The sequence below is a fragment of the Rhopilema esculentum genome, chromosome 13 (assembly GCF_057945365.1).
Source record: "Rhopilema esculentum isolate cy_ngs chromosome 13, ASM5794536v1, whole genome shotgun sequence".
Lineage (NCBI taxonomy): Eukaryota > Metazoa > Cnidaria > Scyphozoa > Rhizostomeae > Rhizostomatidae > Rhopilema > Rhopilema esculentum.
Window position 1 is genome coordinate 1,442,587 of NC_142827.1, and position 27,795 is coordinate 1,470,381.

Sequence of the window (27,795 nt, forward strand, 5' to 3'; positions counted from 1 at the left end):
AAATATTTGGTTGTTATGTAACTGTGTAGCAATGCATTTGGGACCAGCTGATAAGTAAATGAAAACTGAAACTGAAAAGCACTGTCTTTAATACGGTAGATAATAACGCGGACAGCAGTAGGTTGAACGCTGAGTTGCAAAACCCGCGTTATAGGAAAAAAATTGAGTTATCAAAAATTTAAAGGCCCCTAAGTTTCTCGGAGAAGGGGACGAAAGTCAATATCAGACCTTCGCAATACTTCTAAGACAGAAACGTGACTTATGTTTATGCTCACCTTTCGAATGCAAATCTGAGAAGTTGCCTTCGGTGTGCCTGAGTTTCAGTGCATAGTGCAATGTTTTGAAGTAAGAAAGACTCTGCTTGATATAAAATTCTTCATGGAATCCATTTTCTCTGGATTCAGGCGACCTTTCTGCTTTCAAAAACAATGACGAACAGTTTCCCGTCAACCCGTTCATGAGGGGACTGGGCAACTGTGGCTCCCTTGCCATTTAGAGCAATGGCAAGGGACTTTCAAAGCACTTTCACCCAATCCGTGCAAATGCACCTGGGATTTGGTAAAGAAAACAGAGGCCTAAAAATGCAGATTCTTGTTTAGTTGCTGTGATTTTCTTTCAACTCTAGATTCCGTCGCGGAACTAAGTCTGCATCATAAAAGATAAAGCTCAGAGAAAACATCCACTTCCTTTGTAAACGTGCTTACCCCCTCCCTTGACAAGCAATCTTATCTTTGTTTTGAATACTGGCATTCTCCTTCAATTGTTCATATCATTCTGACTGAATACCATATTGTTCTAAATTCCAAAATTTTATTATCAAATTTTCACTGTCGTTTGTCACACGCTTTTCTCAAATAAGAGCCAGACCACTTTTGCCAAAGTGCAGGTGTTCTTGACGTTGTTTTTATTTCAACATTGATTCTTCTAGGACTATATACATTCTCTGAATTGTCAAAACACATTGGTTCTTCTAATTTTATCTGGGGTTTGTCATGTTTACATTGCTGTAATTATTTGAAAAATCAAGCCTCCGTGTTCTTATTAAGTGTGTTCTTTTATAAAAAAGGTGTACCCACATTTGATAATAATTATGAAATAATATATTTATATCAGATTTTGTTGTCTATGATGGCTGCACTGAACACAGAAAAATAGATTTGCTAACTGGTAGCATTGTTTTCAAATACCAAAATCTGTTTCCTGCAATCATTATGCCTGTAAGAGTTATAATGATACATTTTTTGAAAATATTTTTAATGCATTTTAATGCACTATCTTTCTCTTTAACGATTTTCAAAGCAATAAATTGCAAGGTATAACTTTACAGCCAAAAAAACAGAAAGACAAGGAAAAAAACATGAATATTTTTGCAGCAAGTTGATTAAAAGATAAGTATCTACTTGATTTCTTTCAATTGGAGACCTGAAACAAATAAAATAAACCTCATCAACAAACATAATTCAATTAATCAAAAATTGATTTTTAACAGTTCCAAAATGAATTACATAAAGTGGGAGCAAATTGAAATAAACATGATATTTTGAATATTCTGGTGAAAATTAAAAAACCCACCTGTTTTGGCAAAGAAATGTTAGAGAAAAAGCTACTCAAAAAAAAGACACTCAGAGAGTTGTAAAGAAGAGGGTGTGAAGCAGACAGCATGCAGCTAGAAACACATCTTGGGGAAATACAAGAAGACATGTAATGGGTAATGTTTTAGTAACTGTAGCAAACTGTAAAGAAATTTTGAATAAAGTAAAAAGTTTTGTCCCTTATTTCTATTTGTGTTGCCTAAGAGGAAAGAAAAACCTGAGGATTGTACGTGACACTTCCATTCTAATAGACATGAGTTACCTGGTGGCAATGACTGCTTCAGCTTCTCTGCCTTTTCTTTATCTTGTACAACCAAAGTGTATAAGTATTTGCTGCATCTCACTTTAAATTTGACTGAATCCTTTTTTTTGCTTTTCATTATTTTCACAGCTGAAAAAATGATAGATTTTATGTAATATATACATCATAAGAACATAAGAATACCTTATATTCCCAAAAGATGTACAAAAAATAGCTCTTTAATCATTTACAAAATAAGGCAGGAGTTAGAATTCACACCAATATAAAATATCAAAACTCACAGATTAAGAAAAAGCTTTAAAAAATTATGCACAATCTTAAGGCACACCATCAAATTGTTTCCACTAACAATTACTGGTAGGTTTCATTTCATTTCATTTCATGTAAATTTTGAACTTTTAACAATGTTAATCAAGTTTTAACAAAAGGTAATAATCTAATGCATTAAAAGAGAATTGATGAAATAGGGTAAGTCAAAATATATAAGTTGAAGAGCACATATGAAAAGAACTACATGGAAGAGCTTTTGAGTCATTTGCCCTCTTTTTCAGCAATAAGATATATTTTGAATAGACATGATATCATTAGCAATAATCAACAAAAAGTGTACTATTTATAAATAGGAGTAGGAGGAGGAAATGGAAATAAATGCAGAAAAGTGCAGCGAAGGGATCTTTTTCCAAAAAATACATCCATCTATCCATAAGTTTCTAATATTATTTGTTTTTAATGTTTACTAAATAATTTTTTGGTTGCAGAATTTTGTGTATCGATGGGGACATTATTCTATGATTCAACTCCTGATGTTGTTATAAAGTTATGTTTATATTTCTAGTTTTTGTGAAAGAAAACAGTTGTATTCACAAGGAAAGAATTAGGAGCTTGTTTGTAAATCTTTAATGAAAGTGGCATGAACAGTTAGCAGCCTTGGCAACATGAGATGTCTGATCTCCACACAGGCCTAAATCTCTGTCAGCCTTAATCACTCTTTTAAAAACTTTATGCATTTTGTTAAAAAAATTGTGTTTGCAAGAAAATTCTTCTAAAATATATACTATTAATTTTTTGGTTTATAAAAACTTACCCACCTTTCAGACAGTAATTCACCCCTCAAGAGTATATATTATATTGAAAAGGCTTTCAGGGCTTCATAAACATTGTAAGGTTGACATTTTATGGCTCACATACAAGCAAACTTCATATTCCAAGGACTGAGTTGGGATAAGAATGTTGTCCTCAATCCCAAAAATATTTTACACAACCTATGTAGGCAATGTCAAAAACAGCCCTTGATAAAAAATCTAACTTGGAGGAATACAAACTCATGGACCATTTTTTAAACTGCTTTGAATATTTTACAGCATATAAAAATTCTTAAAACATTTGTGTTTTATGATAATAAATTAAACCACATGTCTAAGAAAAGAAATACAGCAACAAATTCCATCTGAGCATGTTAAAAGTAAAGGATTCATTAAGATGGTCAGATCTGTAGTTTGCTCATAAAAACTAGCTTGAGCTTTTGATTCTTAAAATTCAAAGAAACTGTTTTAAATTCCACATATTCCAAAATTTTACTCACATTTTGCATCTTTTCTTCTTGCAGTAAGCAAAAACTGCTTGATTTCATCAATTTGCTTTGGCTGAAAAAAAAATATTTTTAAAAATTTGATAAATCAATGAATCATTTTATAAACAAATTAAAAGAAAGATTATTTAGCAGAGAACTGTGGGGCATGTTCACCCTTTCTACCCTTGTGGCACTGCCATTGATGGCTTTCTTATAGAGGAATCTACTATTCATGAGGCTTTGTTTATTTAATTTTGGTGAGAGGCCTTAAAAAATCATCATAAAAGATAAATCATTATCTTTCAAACTACAGTGAACAACCAAACCCCATGTATATGACTGATTGTGATTGCAAAACAAAACATCTCAAGGGGGAGTCAATCTTTAGAAAAGCAATAAAAGAAAAGGCCTCAAGTTTTGCATATGTAATTATATACACTTTTTGCAAGTCCAGTCATTCAAGCTGAATCTAATTCTGGATCATAGGGCTAAATCTAATTCTGGTCCAAATCTAAAGCAGGTCAATAGTAAAAAAGAATGAATTCCAAACATTTAAATACATTGTAAATATTAATATTTTAAAATAATAAAAAATTATTTCTTAACCACTTCACCTTTAACTATTTTTGACATTACTCCACTTTTCACTAAATTACAAAGAATAATTTTAGCATACATAAAACAAAAATGGCTACTACTTTAAGAGATGACACCAATTCAACAAAGAACACTGCTTACTTACCATGATGTATGTTTTGTTGTCCCTGCCTCTGAAAAATTAATCCTTATTTAATAAAAGAATTCAGATTATTTTCTTCATATATAAACATGACCAGTATAGAATTATGTTAACCGTTGTCACCAGTATGCACTGTAATTTGAAAAACAAATAAAAGTCATTCTCAAAACAGGAACTTTTTAAGGGAGCTGCAAGTGGAAGGGAACACATATTTCATTGTAAAATCATGTACGACTAATCAAGAAAAAAAAAATTTTTGTAGCCCAAGAACTGTGAAATCTATTACCTACAAAAAAATTCATTGAAATGAACAGCATGATTCAGAAATCTTATTCAAGAAAGACTTTCTACACTGTTTAGTTCAATTTCTTTATGAGCATCATCATGTTGGAAATGTTTAAAAGTTGCTGAAAATTATAAAAAACTACCTGAATGGCCAATTTTTTCAGTTGAAAGAGTTCGCTAGCCAAACACTATTTACCCATTAGTTGGGTGACCCTGTTAAAATCCTTATTTAAACTTTTATGAATGCTCCATAACATTAACAAAAACTTAAGAATGCCTGAACAAAATGCGTCTTTTCTATAACAAATTACTAATAACAAATAAGAGCATGGCCTAGAAGTAAAAAAACACATACAGTCAAAGTAGAGTGCAAGTCGTACTCGTTTAAGTCGGACATTTCTCAACTTGGACAAAAATGCGTGGTCCCAGTCCATTTAGTATAAATGCTTTTACATCTCTTTCCATAAGTCAGATTTTATAAGTGGCATATTTTGCATAAGTCAGGGCTTTCTTTGAGGCCTGTTATGAAAATAGCATCACTTAAATCAGATTTTGTTTTCAATGATCCCCTTGGAAACATGTTCTGGATTCTGAAACATGCGGGGAACACCTGTCCAGAAAAGAGGGTGGCAAATTAATAATTTCTTTGGTCTTGAAATAACTGTAAGGGTTAAAGGATGCAGTTTAACAGTGCCTCGCCTCAGTGTTAGGTAGTTCAAGTAACGGGCAAGATGAAAAACGCAAATTGAGCACCAGAACTAACAAAGAAGAGTTCCATATTTTGAAATATTTTGAAGAGCACACTGGAGTAAAGAAAAAAACGTTGCATAAAAGTTCAAAATTTCACCCAAAACACTTTCAGACCTAATCAAATCAAAAGAAAAAATTATGAAAGCCATGGAAGATCCGATCGTTCAGCCAAGATTGGTAAGCGTTTGAAATCCATAACTTTTGAAATGTTAGACAAAGCTTTGCTGGTTTGGTTTCAACAAAAGATTGTGTTACCCAATGTTTAGATTTATGGTGATATGCTTCTTGCTAAAGCAAACCAATTTGCAGAAAATTTTGGCTATGAAAGTGCAGTTTCCATGGCTTGGGTTGACCATTTCAAGAAAAGACATAACATCAAACAAGTGTTCAAAAGTGGAGAAGCAGCCCGTGTAAATCAGCAGGATGTAGATTCATGGAAGGAGGGAAAGCTGAAGGACATTCTGCAGCGCTATCAGCCTGAAAATATTTTCAATGCTGATGAAACAGGTTTATTTTGGCAGATGCTACTAATAAATCATTAGGATTTTCAACCCAGAAGAATCATGGAGGAAAACAACCCAAAACATGCATCACAGTATTGGTCAGGATAAACATGAATGGGACTGAGAAACTGCCGCTTTATTGTCCTTGGAAAGTATGCAAAGCCTTGAGCTTTCAAGAATGTCAAGCGCTTGCCTCTCCAATATTCATCAAAGCTTGGATGACAGGTGCCCTGTTCACAGAATGGATGCAACTAGAAGATGAGAATGGAAAAGCGAAAAATTGCTCTCATTCTAGACAACTGCTCAGCCCATCCAAAGGTTGAACTTTCAAATACTGAGCTGGCGTTTCTGTCACCCAATATGACAAGCATAACACAACCTATAGATACAGGCATCATAAAAAACTTGAAGCTGCATTATCGCCAAATTCTGGCTGCCCGTCATTTAGAAGCTGCAGAAGCTGACACCAATTTCAAATGGAACATTCTTGATGCTATGATTGCAATCAAATCAAGCTGGAACAAGGTCAAAGAGTTTACCATAAAGAATTGCTATCAAAAATGTGGTTTTATGCAAACTGAGCAGAATTTAGTTGAAGAAAATGACAATGACAAACTATTCATATCTGCAAATATTTGGGACATATTAGCTGATACTAGGAGCAGACAACAGAATCCTGTTTGCTGAGTATGTCAAGATTGACAAGAACGAGGTAGGAATCATAGTCATTAACTGACACCGAAATCATCGATTTTTTGTCAGAAGAACCTCCTACGAAATCGAATCAGATGAGGAGGATGATGAAATGCAAGCACAGAAGCTCACGAGTCTCTCAATGTCCTGCTATGCATTGAGGTCTGACAACCAGGAATCTGCAGAAGAAATGCTGGCTTAGGCTAGCAGAATAGAAACCCTTATAATTAGGGAAATGCCGTAGTGCTTGCACCAAAAGACAATCCAACTTACGCGAGTTTGACTGTACCTATACCATGCTTTAACAACAACATGCGCAGCTTCGATCGTGATGACATCAACAAAGTTTACAAAATATTAAAGGAAATTCACTTAAATAAAATAAATTGTTAGAGGTTTCAGTGACATATCAAAATTTTATTTTTCAAGAGAATTGAATGCAAATGGTCACCGTCAAGGCCAGGGGTACCAAAATCAATTTTCATGTCTGATGAAGCCGTTTACGAATGCTCAATAGCGGCAGGCAGAGTAAAACTAACATTGTTGTTGAGCTATATCTCACTCATCGATATAAGCAGCTTAATACCCTAACTCTCTCATTAGAAATCTGCAACCATCCTCCCCATTACTTATACTTATTCTAATTATGTGCTCTTACGAGGGACTCGTAGGCCTTTTAGGAAAAGGAAGCTCTGTGAAGCCTATACAGTACAATAAATAAACAAATAAGTCATAATGGAAATTACAGTCATTCATGAAACTTTTAGTTAGCTGAGATTATTATAGCAAGAAAAGATGGCAATGATATAGTCAGGTATTTGAATCACTTGCCTTAGAAACTCTTCAGGCCAGGAATCGAAAGGAAAAAGGGAAAACAAGGTCCTCGCAGCGCACTATACTGAGGAGGAACAGGCCTCGATTTCTTATGCGGGGTTTCCCCGGACTTGCAGTTCATGAGGGGAGGACTGATATTTCCTTCTTTTTTGTTCTTTTTACGCAAACAACTTAATCTTTTCCAAGTAAATCACACTGCATCAATATTTCTTCACCCTTTTTCGTAAAGAAAATTGAACCCAGTTATAGAGGGTTATTTTCCTATAAAACTTTTATAAACATCATTTGGTATTTTTCTTCCGCTACTTGTTTCCCTTCCCTATTTGCTTTGCTGCATTTTATAGGGAAATGGATAGGTTTAACAGAAAGACGATAATCTTCGACTCTTCCCTTTTTCATGAAAAGAGGAGGACACTAGACAATAACTTATTTTTAAAACAATGGAAAGTCAGTGGGGCTGGAGGGGCAATGACCCTACAAGCTCCATCAGCCTTGAAATGATTCATGTAATGTTGGTTCTAGAATAAAGTTTTCCCTTTCAACAAACTGACTTTATTTGTTTTTTGACAAAGAGAACGGTAGTTTGAAGGAATATGTTCATTTTGAATTAATCTTTATTTTTAATTTCAATAATACTGATGAAAATAGGTGAGAAACAGCAACCTAGTGAATGTAAACAGACTACATGCACAAACCAATCTACCCAATTCTTTGAGAAAATGTTGAAATTTTATGTGCTAATTCAAAAAACAGTCACTCTGTTCCATCCAGCAAATATGTCACCCTCCAAAAGGATAACCTCTCCATTCTCATTGATGCAGATATCCATTGGTCCTTTAAAGTCATAGCCTTCAGCAAGCTGGCCAGCTTTCTTTCCATCTTTGTCAAATACAACAACCTTTTTCTCGCCATATTCACATACCAAAACATTGCCAGATTTGTCAGCGATAGCTTTCAATGCACCTTTAAACTCTTGGCCCTCCCCAGTCAGGCTAGATACAGACTGACCAGTTTCTGCATCGAAGAAATATATTCTTTCAGCTTCATGATCGGTCACTATTACTCGTTTATTGGCTCCATCGTAGCTGATATGATTGCAACTTTTGAATGGTGGCCCTGGTATAAAACTCTTGTGGTTGAAATCCTTGTCAAGAATCTGAACTCTTGTGTTGCCTGCCTCGCCAACAAATATTGTCTGGGATTCTGGATCAACGCAGACCGAAGAGGGGTTTGCAAAACAACCAGGCCCATCCCCTTGGCTGCCAAACTCACTAACAAAGTTTCCATCATTATCGAAAGTCTGCAGTCGATTGTTATTCACATCACAAACAACAATGCTGTCATTCCACAGTGCTATACCTCCAGGAACATTAAATTCACCATCAAAACATCCAAGTTCACCAAAGCTCTTCAGGAGATTCCCGTTACTAACATCGAAAATCTTCACACGGTGGTTGATCATTTCTGAGACGTGAACTTTCCCCCCAAAGCAAGCCATGTGATGTGACTGGGTGATGAGAAATTCTCCATCGGCACTTTCATCAGGGCCTCCAAATGATCGGACGGCTTTTTTTGAGCTGTAACCTGCCATCTTGTCGCAAAACAGTCTGCAGTTGGGCCTTTCTTTCCAAAACGTGTAGACGCAAGCAATAACCTACCTGTTGTCTGTGCGGCTTGACGCACAACAGGTTGGAACAATCAAGAAAGACGGCTTTGTTAACAGCCAGAAAGGCAAAACTGTAAATAAAAACTGAATTCAATAAGGAACCCTGTTGAGGTTACCTGTTTATATCAAAAGAAATTTATAACCATTCAAGCTTGTATCAAATACTACAGACTTAGGCCACGAATTACCCCTAGTCTGTGGCCAATCAAAAAACTTCATGTTCCAATATTTGCAACTCGGGGAAATTCTCCCGCAAAAAATTTAAAATGGTTGGGAAAATATTTTAGTAATTCGCTTCGAACACATTCACGGTCCACTAATAATGAAAACAAAGAAAAATTTAGCCTCAACGCAAAAGTTGCTCCTAACAATAAAATTGTCTAATGTTTTCAGGAGTTATGCTTTATTCTAAGGGTTTTCAGGAGTTGCGTAAATGCCAGTGGAGTATAAATTAAATGAACTAGTGATATAGATTTCTCTCATTCTGTCTTGCACATACAATAATACTCAATCATATCATATAATTTTCAATTTCACCACTTTAACCAGCAGGTAAGACTTCCTTTTTCGTCCTTCTTATCTTTGTTACCACCAGAAGAACCAGGGCGTGCCTATCAAGTCGTAGTAGAGTGGTAAAGTGATCCTAAACAGGGTTCAAAGAAAAATGAGTGGCAGGGAATTATTCAAGTTTGAAGTCGCCTTTCCCTATATTCCCTGTACAAAAATATCCGAGTTTTGAGATAAATTTTTTTAGTCCTGCCGAATAAAGTGAAGGGGCAGTTGTGTCCCTAAACTGGCGTGACCCAAAGATTCATTTCTATTAATTTCTCCTAACTGACGAACAGACTCGAAAACGCTTCTAGAATCTAGTCGAATTCCATCCCAACATTTAGCTGGAACGTAATCCTCTCGACATTTAAAAAGATTTTAAGCAGTGAGAAAAAAATTAAAAAGCATTTAAAGATTAAATAATAGAAGAACATATTTCAAAACTTTTTCCTTGAGGTCTTACGATGTCGAACGTTGTCAAAATTAAGTTGCAATAAACGAAGCCAATTTATACTTCTTCTACTGTCATTTCATACTCTTTTTCATATTCCACTCTCTTACTGAGCTAGACCAACCACTATTCTCCAACAGCATCTTAGAAACTGAGATTAGAAATTTCATCTTGACCGGGAAACTCTAAACCTCCATGTGGAATGAAATATTATAGACGGCCAGGAAAACAGTTAGGCAAGTAAAAAATAGTGGCAAACTAAACAAAGATTTGAACACTAAATCAGTTCTTCAAGACATAAACTTGTAAGATAAACCGTCATTAATATCACGAAATCATAAATAGTTGACTACAGAATTACAACCACTTCAAAATACATTTCAAATTTCTTAAAGATTTGGTGAGATAAGAAGAATAGAGTAACCTACTCTGTTTCGGTCACTGAAAATTCCGAAATTGTTCTACTACGGTAACGTTCACATAACAATCAATACAATAACATCATCTCTGAAACTGGAAGCTCCATGCTAGCAGTGTCACGAAATGCAACGAGAAAAAGGATACTCAAATAACATATGAAGTCACTTCTTCAATGGGAAAGACAATATTATCTGTTTCTATGATTCATACTGGATTATGGGCTCTAAGGGTACCAGACATGGTTCCCTGACAACATTTAGTTATCAATACTGATCTTTGTATTTTGCACTTAGTAGTACCGAAAAAATCTCTACCAAGAAGAAAGGTTCGCACCTCTACACGTTTCAATACCAACGAGAGACATTACGCAGTTTTCAGGAAAAATACATCATCATACAAAATAAAGATTGTGAAATGTCATATAGACATTTACATATATGATAACAGATATATCAATAATGGGTCACAGGCAATGACAAGTTGTCTTTTTTACAATAAGCATCATGCACCTATTACCTGTTGCCTATCCGTCTATATCCTATCTATCAATCATCTAACTTACAAACTTTCCAAGAATGCCTGATTCTGCTATAAGATGTTGGCTGAAAGATCCGTACATTTAATATGATTCTGTCAAAAAATACAATAAAAGCAAATATCTTTACTGAGATTAATAACTGGTACAGAAATGTTTACATAAAAAGGATTCAAAAGCTAACCATTTTGCGTCCAGCTTTCAAAATCTCGCATGTAAGTAACCCAAAAATGCCTTGGATGAAATATCTCAATTGCTTTACCAGGAACACACAGTCAGTCAAAAACGTACGGTTTAGTCTCTCAAAAACTAAATATTTACTTGGTTCCAAATGCAACACTGACAAGCAGTGATTTCACTGAATCCAGGGGGTTTATCCCTCTTTATGGGGTGACTTCCTTGTTTGTGAGTTGGGTCAAAAGAGATAAACAATCCCTTGTTTAATTTGTATTGATTGAAATCTTAACAAATCAAAATAAGTAATTCTAACGTACATAACGGACACAACACAAGACTTTCTATCGGAAAAACACTAAAATGGTGGTTGATAAAATTGGTTACGTTGCACAAAAATCAAACGCATGCATTCGAAAGAACGTCCATGCTGCGGCTTATCAGTGGACTAACATTGGACAATAACACCACGGGAAACTGCCACCTTGTAGTCATGGGCCTAAAATAAGATTGAGAAACAGAAGATGTGTCGCCTTTTTCGACACAAATTTAAAGCGCAGTATCAAACAGTATATCTTTTAGCGTCCAAATCATGATGATAAATTTAGTATTTGAAAACAGTTTGCTTGAGTTGGTAAGCTCTATTGGCCAGTAGCACAGCTTGATCTCTACTTCTACATTTACAAAATTCGCTTTCACAAAAATCTCTTCCAAGAACAAGACATTGGTTTCCACCGCAATTCAACAGTCAGCTGCTCCACAGTACATCGCAGAACGCTGCTCACAGTGTCACTGTATACGTCACGGACAGATCGCCTCGCAAGCAGTGAGTAAATACAAGCACTGTGGACATACAATGGGCATACACTGTGGTGTGCAAGTTCCATGCAACTGAATATATGTGCACAACATGCTATAGTATCCGTTTTGTTTGAAACCAAACCAGCTTGTTGTCTTTTTAAAAACCACCTCTCTGCTATGATTTCTCATTAAATCTATCTTCAATTTTCACTTTTTTAGCACTGGGACTAGCAGCATTTTCTTCCGATGACATAACAGAGTTCTGAGCGACCGGACGTTTAAGCAAATTTTCCGAATCTCCAAAAGAGTTCTCTGGATTTTCCCCAAAACTATTGAGCAAATTTACTTTGTAATCCCTACGCTCTTCTGCACTGGACTCTGACAAAATGCGATTAGGCATCCCGGTTGGACTTGACTGAGCTTGTCGAAAAGATGCAGGGAGATGAACTGACATTGCTGACTGGCCTGGAAAAAATAGAGTTTTGCACAAATATCACATTATGTTGATAATTCTTATTCTATGATTAAAACAATATCTAGCTTTCTTATCTTTACTTATCTTGCATTCTTTATCTTTTTCGAAAAAATTGCATCTGTTTATAACATCATTCTTTCTGCCTTTAAGTCTTCTTTTAATTTGGAGACATGGATGAAACACCCAGCCGAATAAAAAATTGTTAGACATGAGACTTGCTAAACATAGACGTATTTGCATCTGACGTCATTTCACATAATATCAACCGCTGTTGTTACAACATAATTAGCGCAAAAGGCAACCAATTAAAACTTACCGTTGTAGTTACTTTGAATACGCTCGATTTCCTGTTTGGGATTTGTGATCACATGCTTCCTTTCAAGCAGCGTATTACCATTGGACGGAGCGAGACGGCCAGCTTCCACCTTCGAATACCCATTTTGTGCGGGAGCACTGGAAGACTGGGGCCTGATCACGCTGACCCCACTTGAAGGTTTATGTTGCTGTTGTTGCTGCTGCTGGGATGAAATCACTATGGTATTAAGGCCGAGCGGCACCTTTTCAGCTGAGCTTATTCCAAGATTAGATGACTTTGCAGCATCAACCACAGGCTTTGCTTTGGCGGCCATTGGAACTGGCTTGACTGTTTTTGGCTTAGGGGACTCTGTTCCCTCAGGAAATGAAGAATGAGGAGATCGGCCTTCTTCTGGAGTGCGGACAGGTACAAATGGTGGTGGCATCATCATTCCATGAGTGGGTGATGCAGGAGCAGACCTATAAAATGACAAAAAAGGATGCAATTTCCATAGACGGAAAACCAAAGGAAATGTAAAACGTGAGGTCAAATTTGAATGTCATGACCTTCAGGCCACCTTAAGTACTGTGCGCATTAAAGGTTTTTCTGTTTCACTGTTTCAAATATCGAGAAAGAGAACTTAAAGTTGAGAAAGAATTTCGGATTTCTTTCATTTTGAAGTGATAATTATCGGGGTTGAAAGATAAAGTGCCACATGGGTTACAATTAGAAAGCTTCCTCACTGTTCATAAAAATTGCTTCTTTGTCAGATTCATAACTATCTTAACAAAGCAGACCAAAATTTCAATTACTACACTGCAACGCTCATAACTTGCACTGTGATGTATATATTTTGATTCAGTTCATCGCTATTTATGTTCCTCTACCGAAGAAACAAACAAGAATTAAAACACAAACGGTATATTTTTAAAATTATCATATATTAGTACTGATATCTTGATGCTTTCTAAAACTCTCAATCATAGCGTCGTTGCCGTTTGCCTATCTAAAATATAATTTAACATATAATCATGTTTAAAATCAAGCAATGCAGCTTCATGTAGGTAAGCTAATAAGATAAGAAAACACGCCAGTAGGTAAGCTAAACAGATCACCACGTTACCACAGATAGCTACAAAACACACCTGGAAGTCAGCGTAAACATTGGTCTGAAGCATGGCATACCACGCTGTCTTCGCTTCCTGAATGCTTGCTCAGTCAGCTTTCCCTCGCATAGGGGATCAATGCGCCAAAAGGATCCCTTTCCAGGCTCGTCTTGAGACCGAGGCACTTTGATGAAGTAGCGATTTAGCGATAGGTTGTGTCTTATTGAATTCTAGAATTTAGATTCAGGTCCTACGTTACTCTTGGTATGAAAGAAAAAGAAGTAAATCAAATTTTACGATATGCAGATATTTCGCCTTAAGGATAAGATCAATTGGTTTTCCAAAAGTTGGTTTTTATTCAAATCAAAGTTTATTCTTCTACATATTCTATTTCTCATGGTCGATTGTTTCTGGTGGACTTGCGTTGTTCTGCAAATATCTATTTTCTTTCCCTTCACAAGATTCATCATCCGTCTCTAGAGGGTTTCTTCCAAAAAACTCACAAGTACAAAGGCTGGCTAAAAATTTCACAAATAAAACAAATGTCTTGAAAAAACAGGGGTGTTTGTTTACCTGAACTCGTCGATTTCTCTGAATCGAAGCGAGGCACAATTGTTATTATTATTAAAATTGATTTTTTTACAGTAGGCAAAAATAATAACGATGAAAAGTTAAAATACAAGCTCAATAAAATTCTACTATTGACAATCTAATATTTCGACAATATGTAACGAACAAAAAAACGTTACAAAAATGACATGTCTTAACAGCATTATAAAACTTCAGGAAAGGACCACAGCAGAATATATTAACAAGATGTTTACCCAGAATAGAGTAAAAATGGCCTAAATCGTACCTGCCAGCCTTTGTCTCCAATGCGGTAATAAGGATAGTTTTTCATAATAAATTGGTAAATGCCATTCAGAGTGAGCTGCTTATCCTGTGCTGACGTAATCGCCTGGACAATGAGCTGTGCGTACGAATAAGGTGGCTTGTCTTCTGGGTTCTTCAGCTTTTCTGTGAGCACACTTGGAGACGGCGTAGTAGGAGTCCCTGCTTCGTCGCTCGATTCTAACTCTTGCTCATCTTCTTTTGGTTTCTCGCTGGCAGATTCTGCCGCCGCTTTCAATACATCAGTATTGAAAATAGAACTACTTCCATTTCTCGGACTGGTTGGGCATGAATTCGGTACACTAAAATCAAAGATCAATCGATGCTCTTTTTACCCTACTGGAAATTACAGGTTAGGCCTAGTTGCAAAATGCACAGTAAGCAAAAACAAAACAAAATAATAAAATCTTTAAATGCGTGCTCAGCTCTTCAGGGTCCATAGTCAGCTTCAGACAAGCCAATAACTATATAATGATGCAAATTGAACCAGAATCCAATAAATTTCACCTTTAACAGTACTACCTTAAAAACTATACTTAGTCCCCTTCTTTATGAAAGCCCCTCTCCCTTGTTTAGCAAATTACCAGTTACTCGCAAACCTTCAAAAAACGTCTACCCCTGCCATCAATTTTTCAAAAAAAACTTTACCTATGACATCATTATTCCAGACCCCCAGCATTTATATTTTCGAACCTCATGCTTTTGCGGTAATTGAGCCTTTAAGAAAATACCTCGCCATATTCCTGTTGCTGAAAACTTAACAAACATATTAAAAATTGGAAATATTTGATTTCTTCTTTCAGAAGCTAAAGTTTTCCTGACCGTACCATAAAAGCACCTTGTTTGGAAAATTTTTGGAGAAAAATTAAGGGTGTTAATTTGATGCTGCAAGGTAACAAAAAACTTACCTTATTGTACCAGTTGGAGACGGCAAAGGGGAGGGATATGAATAATCAGCTTCTGGGATGTTAATCTTGAGAGGTGCCAACTGGCGCTGTCTAGGGGGACTTGGTACTCGTCGTGGGGTTGAGTCATCAACCAAAGAGGAGAACCAGATCTTAATGTTCGTTGAAGGAAACCGCAGCACACATCTAAAACAAAAAGCATGAAAAGATAAGACAATACTTTTTGAGAATTAAATAGAATTAAGGATTATCTGTTTTTATTAATTCCTGACAGACAAAAAATGCAAGCAGAATAGGGCGCAAAATCTTAACTTAGCCACTTTTTTAACCCCAAGAAGTTCTGGCAGCAAAAGTCCACTTTTCTATACTGATTTTTGCAATTAGTGCGGGTGCAATTGAATATGAGTGTTTCAGTCTCTGACCCACATCCAATACCCTCCCACCCTCTTGTGCAACAAATGTCTAGCAACATCCTGTCAATTGATGGCTTTATTTCAAGGTGCTGTTTGAAGCTTTGCACCAAGATGCTTCAATATTGTGGTGAAACCTATGTATATCAAGAATCGTTCATAAGAAATTAAGGTTGGACATAGTAAATGAAAAGACTTTCTTATAAAAGTACTTTGAGTATTACTTTAATAAAACCTGTCTTGTTTCTAGACATTGATATTTCAATTCTTAACACAATTGTATGAACTCATGACTTGACATTAGCAAAAAAATAATTACATACATGACCAAAAAAAGCTATGACACTGGCCAAAGCTATTTATGACTTCAGAAACATTAGACCCTGCCCATAGCCACAACAAAAGTTGCTCCAAAAGTTCTGACTGTAGGCAGACTGTGACTGTAAACAGAGCTTTACTGCACAGACTTACATACTTGAACCTAAATTTAATGCGGCCAACCATCATTGACCTTCATTTTTGGTTGGATTCCAAAATAAACACAATGAATCCCTCTAGACCTTGTCTCTTGAAAAATTATTCCTTAGAACCATTTTCTTCCAATTCTCTGATGTTTTTAGAGTTTGGTTGCCTATATCAAGTAACATTACTTTTGCCTACAGCCCCAAATCATCAAAATTATTGCAAAATGTTTTGAACAAGCACTAATTTATGTTCTGTGGAGAGTGGATGATGTAGATTCTTGATAAATTTATCTAAAGTAAAAGCATACAAATCAACCCGCATTTGTCAGGATAGCATAGCTAAGGAAATGTTAAATGGAGACGTTTTAAAGCCTCATATATTTTCTTACTGGGGAAATTAAAGTATAGAATTCCGTCACATGGCTATCAGTCTACTTTAAAAACATATTTGGAACAAAGAATAGGATCAGGCCTTTCAGTTTCATGTGAGTGCTTGCCCTAGCCCTAGCCCTAGCCCTAGCCCTAGCCCTTGTCAACACCCTTCCCATATTTTTGGCACAGGCTATTGACATCCCTGGCAAAAACATTTCTCACCCACAAGAGACTTGAAGATCAGTGAAAAGAAGTATTCCTGACTAAAGGTCAAGCTTTTCCACAAAACTTTCAGTAATCTCACATTTAGAAAAACAAAGCTAAGACCCAGGCACTGGAAGACTTCCTGCTTCAACTAATATTGTTGGTGGGTGATCCCCCTTGCTTGTTGGCCTTATGAAAGTCTCTTCACAAAAAGGCCTGAATAAGGTAAAACATATTTTCAGACTATTTATATAGAGTCCAAGTATACACTGCATGAAAAGAAGATACTTACAAACACAAGGTTTCTAGCAGTGTAATAAGACACACTTTCAGTTCACTAGAGTCAAATCCCTTCAAATTTTAATCATTATAAATTTGATCTAGCTGCAATGTTAGATTAATTTTGCATTGTCTCTAGTGTTCAAATTAATCTGTCCCAGCCTCTATTAATTTCTTTCCTTAATATATTTTTAGTGACCTTCTGTCTGTAAGTACAAGCTCTCTGGAGACCAAAAATATGAAAAGATTCCTTTTATCATCTTTACATTCACCTTGTATTCAACAAATGTATATGAATTGAACTGAAATTCTAAGTATCCTGGAACGTTTCAGGGGTGGCTTAAAAATTCCACAACTCACCTAACTGTGTCGTTTTGATCATGGGACTGCTAACCGACTATAGATGCAATAATCTGGAGTTTGATTCCAACCAAAAGCAGAATTTGAAATTGTTCAACAACATGAATGAAATTGTTTCCCTTGTTAGCATAGGCCTACTGAAATCACATAATTTTCTTGATAAAAACTTTCTAATGACAGGTTTGGTCTCAATTACATCTAAAGTTGCTTGCTTGTTTGCTTACAATTCCTACATTGGCCATTCATTACTCAGTTTAGCATTCCAATTCTAGGTTTTCCCCTGGGCCTCTTTCTTTTCACTCTTCCTTCTATGCAGATGAGATGCAACTGATTGCTTACCCCCATCTTCAGCAATTACTTTGCATTTTTGGCAAATATTGAGGAAGTTTGAAAAGTAGGATTCTGAGCCCCTCCTCTACTCCCTGTTGAAAGGGCTACTTTTGCATATGTACTCGAGTTCTGATCCGAAAATTAAACTACTTCTGATCTATTTGCAATTCAAAGAAAAAACCCAGAACACATTCTTTGCAAAACAAACAAAGACAGAGGGTAGCATCAAGAAAAAGGACTGATAATGTATATTTTATCTTGTTTATTTGTAGAGTGTTTATGCTATGACTTTATTTGATATATACGTGTATGTATGTTTATGCTATGGACCAGCCAAACTGACAACATATTAGGCTTGAAAGAAACAGTGGATAAGCTAGTGAAAGCAAATAGAGGGCGGTGGTATGGACATGTCCTGAGGAGACAAGACAATTATGTTCTATGAAAGGTTTTAACTTTTCAAAATGACGGTCTGGGAAAGAGAGGAAGACCCAGAAAGACTTGGAAAAAAGCAAATGAAAGAAGAAATGAAGAACTGTGGTTTACAGAATGTGCTGATCGGCATCGAGAGAAATGGAGCAAAGGAGTGAAACAAATTGTTTCAGGAAATCAGTAAATCCAGCCATCTGCTTTTAAGTGGAAAAACGGGATCAAAACTAGATTGATGATGATGATGATGATGATGATGATGATGATGGTGATGATGTGTGTTTCTTTATTTGCTACATCTATTGGTGCTTTTTCCAATAACCATTGGCGCTTTTTCTAATACAGAGAATGAGCACATTCTGGCAAATATTCTCCAAATTTTCAATGCTAAAAGTAAAAATTAAAACTTCCAAAGCTTCAATTAGCAAACTGAAACCATTTTCTCCCATATCCACTCTGTATTTGTGAAACATTCTGTCTCAAAAATATTTATTGAAATTTAATGCAAAACATGCATCTATGACACTTTATATACAACAAAATACCAGCAATCAAAAAGTTGTTGTTTTGCTTTCATATAATATTTGCAAATTTTTTTTCTGTAAGGTGTTATGATTAAAATACTTTTCACACTTTTACTAATTTTACAAATTACATAATAACCTATGAAAATATTATAAAATTAGTTATCACTTTTAACTTTGAAAGGTTAAATTACTTTTTTGACTTAACTTCTGGTTAATTGCAGCTTGCCACTTTATTCTAAAAACATCAATACCAAACAAACTTTCATGTGAACGATAACGCGAAAAGCTTCCACGATTCAAAACAATACACGTGGTAAGAAAATGGATAAGAATACCTATTTTAAAATATGTTGTAACATTCAATTGTTTCATTTGGAGGGAATTCTTGGACTGAAAAATTTAAATTCCGTTGCTATTTTTGTAGTTGCAAAGTAAAACACAGCTTTGGTGAAGCACCTAACAGTATCAGAAGACACTAGGTAATCGATAGTTTTCCCCAGAAGAAATTCCAGTGATGTTGGACGTTCAAGAGATCGTCGTTCCTTCGTCTGGCAATTCAAATAAATTGCAATTGCGATAGCTTCGATGAAAAGCGTGCTAAAGTCAACGAGTAGGATAACTTTCCAGTTTAACCTTCAAATCAAATTATATTGTTTACAACCACCCTACAAAGTAGGACTACGCAGTGGACTATCACATTAGCATGCTGTTTTGTATTCCTGAGCATGATCACACGTTGACATGTCGTTTTGGGTTTTGTTCCACAACGTACTACTACAACGAAATACTACAACATTTTTATATCACACTTCCCACAACTATTTAAACCGGTCTTAACATTAAAAACTGGTTTAGAGACAAGCAGAAATGAAGCCCTAAAATTTTACTAACAGACACGCGGCGTGGTCTTGGCCAAGACTTCACAAATATTCGCGCAGTCATTCAAACTTACCTATCTGGAAGCTTTATTGCTTCTGATCCTCTTCTATGAAATACTCCATCTACAAAGATTCCATTCTTTCCTTTCGTCGACAAATAAAAATCAGGAGCATCGTAAACAATTTCTAAATGTTTTCGCGATATGAAATTCGAATGTCCCATGTTTACATCAACATCTCCGAGGCTGCTGTTCCTGCCAACCCAAATCCGACTTTGGCGAACAAGATATTCGAACTCTCGCCCTTCGAGTTTCGCGATCGGGGTAACATTTGACCACGTTAACTTCGTTGGTGTGGATCTTTCGTTTTTCAACAAAAGCAATGCAAGTGCATCGCTATCTTTTGCAGGAGATGTACAAGCCATTTTTCAACAGCGTGATCGATAGCCGGTTTTGCAACAGAACAACAACATGAGGTGTTTACTCGAGGCCCGACTTGCATTCTGGGAAGGCTCATGTTTTGATTTCGGCTTACAGTGCATTCTGGGATAATGATGAAGAGTCTGGTTGCTCAAAGGTGGTAAAATATATAGCTAATTCAAAGAAATAATACCTAATTATGTGAAATGTCCACTAATTGTTTACAGACATGTCAAAGATGACTCCTGAAAATTTCGAAAGCAATCCTCTACTTTTGGGCTTTTTTAAGGACTTGATTAACTAAAACTTACTCACCCCTAGGTAGGCACCGCACAACCATTGACCTAGCTAGCAGGTGCTATGGCCCCCTCTACTTTTTTGCAATAATAGGTTCGAAATTTTTTTGAAAGTTTACTCTAGCGGAACTTTGAAAAATTTCCTCCAACGGATCCTAAGTTGTAGGAGTTCTTCCTGACTGGGAACCCTTTGTTGTTCATTTTCTTTGGCTTCTTATCTTGCTAATCTATTTTCATAGTAATTGTAATCTTCTCTGAATCGGACTGCTTAAAAGGAATAAGTTGAGGAAGCAAGCGTTCTAAAAGGCATGGCCTAAAAAAGGTTCGGTCACACCCATTTCAGCCCACCTACTTTTAGACTGGTGCACGGTGCTTGCTCATAGGCTATCGAAGCTTACGTCAAGACCTTGAACAAACCCCCTTTTCCAAGAACTTACTCAAATTGGCCTAATTTTTGCTCAAAGATAAGAAATATTAGCTTGTGATCTTTTATCCGAATGAATGACGCATGCTGAATTGTTGAATATTAGAAACAGTGGCGGATTTAAGGCGGGGCAAGTAGGGGCAGTTGCCCCTCCCTCACCGAGTTGAAGCAAGTCTGGAAACGATCTGGCACAGTTTCTGTAAAAATTTCCTTTAGAACGTGAATAGAGAGCCTTCTGTCAGTAGTTAGGGCCTGAAATTGTTGTATACAACGTACTCTCAACATCAATTTCTGAACATTTTTTGCTCTAGATCCGCCCCTGATTAGAAACACGCGTAAAACCGAGGGGTATACCACTCTTTCCAAACAGCGTACTTATATTCAGCAGGGTCGTCAATAGAGGAGTGTGGTGCGGAGGATGCGGCAGAGTTTTGTCGGGTTTGGTTTTAAAAGCTCCCAAAGCAGAGCAGTGGGAATGAGACGAGGATAAGACCGGAGAAGTATCACCCAAAAGCCCTCAGGAATTCAAAATAGGTACAGATAGCACTATGGGTGTCATGGAGGGCCAAATGTCCCCCAACATTTCAAATGACAAATGTCGGCATATTCAGGACCACCTATTCTCCATCTAAAGATTGTGGTTTGGGGAAAAGTCAAAGTTTATTGAAAAACTCTGAACGTTGATCCTGGAGGTACTGGAAGCTACCCCCTGTGAGCAGGGCCGCCGAGAGGAGGGGCTAGGGGGTTAAGTGCCTCAGGGCCTTGAGGTGTAGGAGGCCTCATAAAGTAATGAATTCCATTTTGAGAATGAAATCAATGAAACATAGCAAAAGTATGCCTAAAAAGAGTAAAACATTCTAAACGATTGCAAGAAATGACTGCAAGAAATATTCTGTAATGCATTTCAATATAATCTAAAGGGCATGGTTGCAAAAATAAATTCTGCTCGCTCCGCTCGCAGGGGGCCTCGACTTTCGGCTTTGCTCCAAGGCCTCCGAAACCTCTCAGCGGCCCTGCATGTAAGATCTGTTCATACAAACTAGGGTTCAATTTAAACGTTCTTTTTGAATAACTTTTTGTACTGAGGGTATCTTGTTGCTCAAAACTTGATTTCTAGAGGAAAATCAAAGAAAGTACCCTCAGGTACTCTTGTAAAGAAAATTACAACACGAAAATCGGAGCGATGATTGACTGCTGAGAACATACCTTTTGATCAAAATCCCACACTCAAAATGGATATATTTTAGGCCACCCCCTATTTTTTCTGCAAATTGGTGACTAAAAGTGTTTAACGACGGCCCTGATTTTCATGAATTTTTGAGATCTTCCTTGACAAAAAAAGATTTTTGCCAAAGGAGTACGAGGTTTTCGCGAAGTGATCTGCCACTCAAGAAAAACGCCCTTGTTTAGCACGCGTTTATGTCAAAAAAGAAATTAAAACTTGAAGGATAGCAGAATAAATCGTAATCTTTTGAAGGTCTTGCAGCTTCGTGGTTAATTCTGAGAAGAGTTGCAGATTGGGGTTCGGTGACTTGCTTCTGCCTTAAAACTCCGAACTGTCTGCTGCTAAGTTACTAGAAATTTGCAAAATAATTATTTAATGATTGCATCCTCAAACTGACGCCCTCATTTAAGCCCCCCCCCCCCCGAGAATAAGCACGCACCTGGGAGCACAAATTGCTAATAGTTTTTGCCATTAAACAAGCCTCTTGGGATAAATCGGATAAATCAGAAAATTCGCCGCTTTAGTCCATATTTAATATCTTATGCTTTTATTTATACTTTGGTTTTGACATTATAGAAAAATTGTTAAAATAAAGTTGCAAATGAAATGAACCCGAGATTGCTAAGAAGCTACAAAACTAGCTATTGGTATGACAACCTTGAGACGATTTTCATAAGCACAGCACCCCCACCCTTGTATAGACCACTCTCGAAAAAGCCCCCATCCAAAACAGTAGTTGTCTCCATCCAATTTATCCAGTTTATCCAGTAGCAACTGAGACATGAAAGATCGCGACGAATGTGATTCTTGTTTTCTCTAGCAATAGTCGCTCTACAGCTTTGCAGTGCACACAGCAAAATTCGTTCTTGCTGCATTTGTTAACTTTCGCCCAGTCCCTCAAAAATTCTGCTATCGGGTATCCAACAGGATGAATTCGTCACAATCGATAGTGAAACAAATCTTTCCGTGATTCTCAGGTTTGACGAAGATAATCTCTTTTTAATCAATATAACTTCATTCAATGCTTGCGACCGCTCGGAAAATCAATCTTGCCAACAATAAAAGAAACTTTAAGATTTTATTATTTTGCGGGCCACATAAATTCTCTTCCCGGGTTGGATTTTGGCCCGCAGGTGGAAGGTTGCCCACCGCTGCGTTAGAGGGCTAATTCGAGGATTTTCGGTAATCTTCTAAAGAGAAAAACTAAATACAGCCTAATGAAGGCTATAAGAGTGAGGGCTCTAAGCATGCAAGGTGTTTCATTTTCCCTGCTTTTCATCGACTTTCCTTTGGAAAAGTGGCTTGACGGTCAGCTTTAGATTGGTACCTTGCAGCACAGCTTCTAAGCCACGTTGTTCAACGATCCAATTCAATGATGTGATCAAAACTGTAAAGGTTCGAATGCAGCACTTCAACCTAAAAATTGCTCGTTAAATGATTTATGAAAATTGCAATACCTTTAAATTTAAAACACACACCATGTACAGGTTGTATGGAACTACTCAATTCACTAAACTACAAATTGCATTATCAATAAATAACATCCCCAAAAAATATACGTATAAGCATGAAAAACTATAATGAATTTTGTTGCAGACAGGGTTTTATTCACAATACAGCTACACAATGATACCATTTCTATGACGTCTCTCCTCATGAATAATTATTCTCTGAACTTAAGCTGTATATAAGAATTAACATAATGAGCGACTGCTCCTAACTATTTGTGTAATAACAATTTTAACAGACTTTTTAAATTATAATAAATTTCAAAAAATACTGCAGAGAGTACTGTATTATCTGATGTGCAACATATCGTGCCTATGTATAAAAAAGATATGATATCTTCTATGTCCAGCCAAGTCTGTAATAGCATTCACTCTAAGACTTAGCTCTAAGAGTGATGATATTACAAGATATGACAGTAGTATCAATAAAACAATGTATGGGAAGAATAAAATGCAGTCAGCAAATCTTTGAATTGAAGCAAGGTTTCGTTTGAGATTAGTTCGAATATAAGGCAATTTTGCGGGAAGCCAAAAATAAACAGCAAAAGGTGAATAAACATGCAAACCTTTCAAGATTAACGAGTCCCTATTGTGATTGTGATAAATGGTAAACATTAGAAACTTGTGTATTCAATGGAGCATTCTAAACGAACAGCTATTAACGTTGTTTGAGATCAGATTAAATTGGTTGCATCATACCTTGCCAGCAAAATCATTGTGCAATTTTGTATAAAGCAAATTTTTATAGAAAATATCAGGGCCTTTTTTAACATACCGACTAGGGGGGTCATTTCCCCTAAAGCCCAAGTGGCTTTCCAAAGTTTTAAACAATAGGCTTTGTCCCCTTCTTTATACAAATAAAGGTTTGCCCCAGCAGTCAATTTCCCTTGGAAAAGACTATGGTAAAATTGTAAAGAAAGATCATTTTAGGCTCACAACAATGGTCCTGAAACTTGTAAGAAAATTGAAGATTCTGTATGAAATATAGGTTTTCTTGCTTGGGTAAAATCTAACTATTGAACAACCATTTCTTCTCCTTTACCAGAAGCGTATTTACAATCCAGGTAGGCATGTGCCCCAGAATAAACTTTTTAAACATAGCAGTAAAGGTTTCACCTGCAATTATGACATGAAGCATTATGCCAAACAGGGATGATTTGGGTCGGACGAACAGAAAGTGGGATTTGTCTAGAAATTTCACTTTGTGCTGGAATTTAATAAGCATGTACTCGGGATCTTCGATGCTAATGTTGTCCTCAAGGAAAAATTCGAGACCATCAGGATGATCTAGATAATGAAGTCTTTCTAGTGATAATTGAAACAAGCAATTGCAATTTAAACCTTTCACTGCATCAAAAAATCCATAAACAAGGATTTAGATCTCAAATGTGACTCCAACAGGAACAAATGTTGATTGCAGCGGTCACTACAAAATGAAGCTTCGTTATCCCTCTGAACAATTGAACCGTTTACCAAATTTGACATCTGTGAGTGTTGAGAACCTTTTTTGAAATATACGTCACATGTGTTGCGCTATGATCCTCCACAGCAACCAGGTTTTTGTTCTTTATCCAAAACATATGTTGAAATGTCGAATTTCTTCACATTTGATTCACTGCCTTGTTTCTTGACGAGTTCTCTACAATAGAAGATATATGATTTCATAGAAAGCCTTACAGAACAAGGTCAGTTATACTCAAGTTTACGTCATACTCCAGAACGAAGGTCGCATTTACATATTCAAATGGCAAATATAAGGGTTCAAAACGTCAGCCATTTTCAAAATGATTCCCAGAAAACTATCAACAAATGTACAAAACCAAAAAAAAACTGCCAAGAGTTGATAAATCTAGACCCGAAAAGCGATTCCATGTCAAAGCAAAGGTAGCAAAACCGATTTTCATCTTCCACCTTTTCTAGCAAAGCAAATATTTCTCTTGTTAAGCAATAAAAATATCATCGGAATAAAATTTTGACAAGTAATTTTATCTCCTTGTTTTATTTTAACCGTTCCCTACCCTAGTTGCCCAATTTCCATCGTTTCCTTATCTTGGAGCATTAAATCACCACAATCATTCGAATTGGCTTGTTCAATGGCAGGTTACAGATATCTACCTCGCTGCAGATGCCATGAGGACATTTTTATATTCGATGCAATATATACAAAGAAGTATTTTCATGCATCTCTAACCACAGTATTCTTGTATCATTAAAAACCTCTTAATCGGGCTGTTAAATAGAGCTTTATGCTGAATATGCAGTGTTGTATACGGTTGCCTGAAGATCGGGCAAAATATAAAACACGGAGTTCCTACTGTGAGCCTTGCACCCCTACAAACCAAAGCGCAATCTCATATGATATATTTAATAAAGATAGATGCCAATGTCTTTTGCGGAGAGGGAAACTGCGGGGGACATTAATTTAAAACACGAAAGTAGAGCCTTTAATACGGCAACATGCTTATTTTTGCTTTCATTCACTTGGCAAACCCATGTTCACCTGGCAAACGCAATACTATATAGAAGCAAATGTGTCATGTGACAGTCAACGAATACATACCTAGCTGCTGCTTCAAACGCCAATTCGATATTCATCCCCGACTTCGCACTTGTTTCTAAAAACGGCACTTGGAAGTCCTTGAAAATAAACATAAATGTAATTAACTACAATGAAAATCCATCCATTTTTATTTTAGATCGTTTGAAGTCTTCATTTTATGATCGAAAAGTGACAACACATTTTCATTTTACATGCACGACCTGGGCGCATCTTTTGTCTATTAGTGCATCTACATAAATGCCAAATATCATAAAATTAACAGATAATACAGGACATTTGTAGAGTGTTTACATAGCTTCAAACATAGAAAAATCCACCCAAACATACAGCACACAAATTCGACACGGGATCATTAAGCAACAAGTTTAAAACTGCTTCAGCAAAAGTACAAAAATCTCGAAAAATTTATTTAATCATGTTTACCTTGGCTAATTTCGCACCCTCTTCTCTTTTGACCACCTTTTCTTTTGCTAAGTCAGCCTAAAATAACGAAAAATATAAATAATTCACCCAATTTAGAACAAAATCTGACCTTATTTGAAGATTTGCCGAGACAAAAAAGAAAAACAAAGAAGTAGTTTTGTATATTGACGCTATAACAATGAGATTATTCAATTCAATCGTATCATATCATTTACCATATCATAAGAATATATTTTCAATATATAATCATTTACTTTATCATAAGTTTGCATGCTCAATATCTAAAAACATGAAAATAATTCATGACAGCATCAATAGGTGTTCCACTCTATTGTGCAGTGCATCATAATAATCATCTTTCCCAAGATACTTTCAGTCAAGAAAAAATTGTACCATACAAGTAAAATGCTGTCAGTTTCCAGGAAGCGTTACCTTATTTCCGAGAAGCATTACAACCACTTCTCCGGTTGCATATTCTTGTATTTCTGATAGCCATGCCTGTATATTGAAAGGTAAAAAAAGTAGGCTATCAAGTCATGATGGAGATATACAAGATTCAGATTGCTAAAGCTGGATATTCTCTGTTCAGGAGAGACACATGGTGGCAGGTACACCAAAATCGGCTCGAGAAAGTCTGGATGTAGGGACTGCTACTGGTCGGCATAAATTTCAAACGCAGGCATGTTCCGAAAAATGTTTTTTTTCGTTCACATTTATTATCTTGAGCATAATGGGCATATTGAAAGATTCAAGATCAATAAAATATATCGTATCGGATAGTTATATGGTTTAATCAAAGATATCTGGGATACAATGATGTCAAGCCTTTGTTACTTCTTTCAGCTATAAGTTTTTTCTTGTAGAAACTTGGAAATGCATTTGTAGACACTTGAGTGACAAATGCATTACGACGAAGAATTAAAGTATGGGGGTTTCAAAACTAATATTCTAACATTGCTCGAGCAAATCTGGCAGTTGTGGTGGAAATCTAGAAACTGCGCCAGCAAAAATTGCTAATCCTAGTTAACTCTCTGTTAACGGAAAGACAATTTATTTCATAACATTTGTATCGTCGTCCATCTTTGGCCCCCTCAAAGTCAGAGCCTTAATGTTATTGAAAAAACTCGTTCTTCGTAAAAAACCAAGGAATTGCAGTTTTCCAGGAACAAAAACAATCTCCTTCAAAAAATT

At 36.3% G+C, this 27,795-nt stretch overlaps 4 protein-coding genes across 5 annotated transcripts in view; all 4 read right to left on the bottom strand.

Moving 5' to 3' along the window:
* Positions 1-1,362: 1,362 nt before the first annotated feature.
* On the bottom strand, positions 1,363-7,295 carry LOC148958586 (large ribosomal subunit protein eL38-like). Its single transcript, XM_089112217.1, has 5 exons — positions 7,226-7,295; positions 4,167-4,194; positions 3,437-3,497; positions 1,855-1,983; positions 1,363-1,422 (listed from the first exon to the last, which is right to left on the bottom strand). The coding sequence occupies exons 2-5, from the start codon at positions 4,167-4,169 to the stop codon at positions 1,397-1,399; spliced, it is 219 nt and encodes a 72-aa protein (XP_088968343.1). The 5' UTR covers positions 4,170-4,194; positions 7,226-7,295; the 3' UTR covers positions 1,363-1,396.
* Positions 7,296-7,810: 515 nt separating this feature from the next.
* LOC135691620 (protein meiotic P26) lies at positions 7,811-9,060 on the bottom strand. Its single transcript, XM_065209538.2, has one exon. The coding sequence runs from the start codon at positions 8,817-8,819 to the stop codon at positions 7,971-7,973; it is 849 nt and encodes a 282-aa protein (XP_065065610.2). The 5' UTR covers positions 8,820-9,060; the 3' UTR covers positions 7,811-7,970.
* A 1,071-nt stretch (positions 9,061-10,131) lies between these two features.
* Positions 10,132-20,236, bottom strand: LOC135691615 (forkhead box protein K1). The gene is made up of 6 exons (XM_065209534.2): positions 19,824-20,236; positions 15,500-15,682; positions 14,557-14,893; positions 13,740-13,930; positions 12,616-13,073; positions 10,132-12,289 (listed from the first exon to the last, which is right to left on the bottom strand). Exons 1-6 carry the CDS (start codon positions 20,171-20,173, stop codon positions 12,000-12,002), a joined length of 1,809 nt encoding a protein of 602 aa, XP_065065606.2. The 5' UTR covers positions 20,174-20,236; the 3' UTR covers positions 10,132-11,999.
* A 3,312-nt stretch (positions 20,237-23,548) lies between these two features.
* The window catches only part of LOC135691894 (ras-related protein Rab-26), a 28,109-nt gene continuing 23,862 nt past the window's right edge, over positions 23,549-27,795 (bottom strand). For both annotated transcript variants that reach the window (XM_065209892.2, XM_065209893.2), the window contains exons 6-9: positions 27,037-27,102; positions 26,605-26,661; positions 26,182-26,258; positions 23,549-25,260 (exon numbers count right to left, since the gene is read on the bottom strand). In XM_065209892.2, coding sequence (XP_065065964.1) covers positions 25,155-25,260; positions 26,182-26,258; positions 26,605-26,661; positions 27,037-27,102 — 306 coding nt within the window. In that variant the 3' untranslated portion in view covers positions 23,549-25,154. The remainder of the gene's footprint in view (positions 25,261-26,181; positions 26,259-26,604; positions 26,662-27,036; positions 27,103-27,795) is intronic.

Bases quoted from the DNA above. Each gene is read 5' to 3' on its own strand.
- LOC148958586 (XM_089112217.1), bottom strand. The intron at 1,984-3,436 runs GTGAGTAAAATT...TCATTTTTTCAG, and splicing joins AAGAAGAAAAGATGCAAAAT to CTGTGAAAATAATGAAAAGC. The intron at 1,423-1,854 runs GTAACTCATGTC...TATTTGTTTCAG, and splicing joins GAAGCAGTCATTGCCACCAG to GTCTCCAATTGAAAGAAATC.
- LOC135691620 (XM_065209538.2), bottom strand. From the start codon at position 8,819: ATGGCAGGTTACAGCTCAAAAAAAGCCGTCCGATCATTTGGAGGCCCT.
- LOC135691615 (XM_065209534.2), bottom strand. From the start codon at position 20,173: ATGGCTTGTACATCTCCTGCAAAAGATAGCGATGCACTTGCATTGCTT. The intron at 15,683-19,823 runs GTAAGTTTGAAT...TTTTTGTTTTAG, and splicing joins GCAATAAAGCTTCCAGATAG to ATGTGTGCTGCGGTTTCCTT. The intron at 14,894-15,499 runs GTAAGTTTTTTG...CTTTGATTTTAG, and splicing joins TCTCCAACTGGTACAATAAG to TGTACCGAATTCATGCCCAA.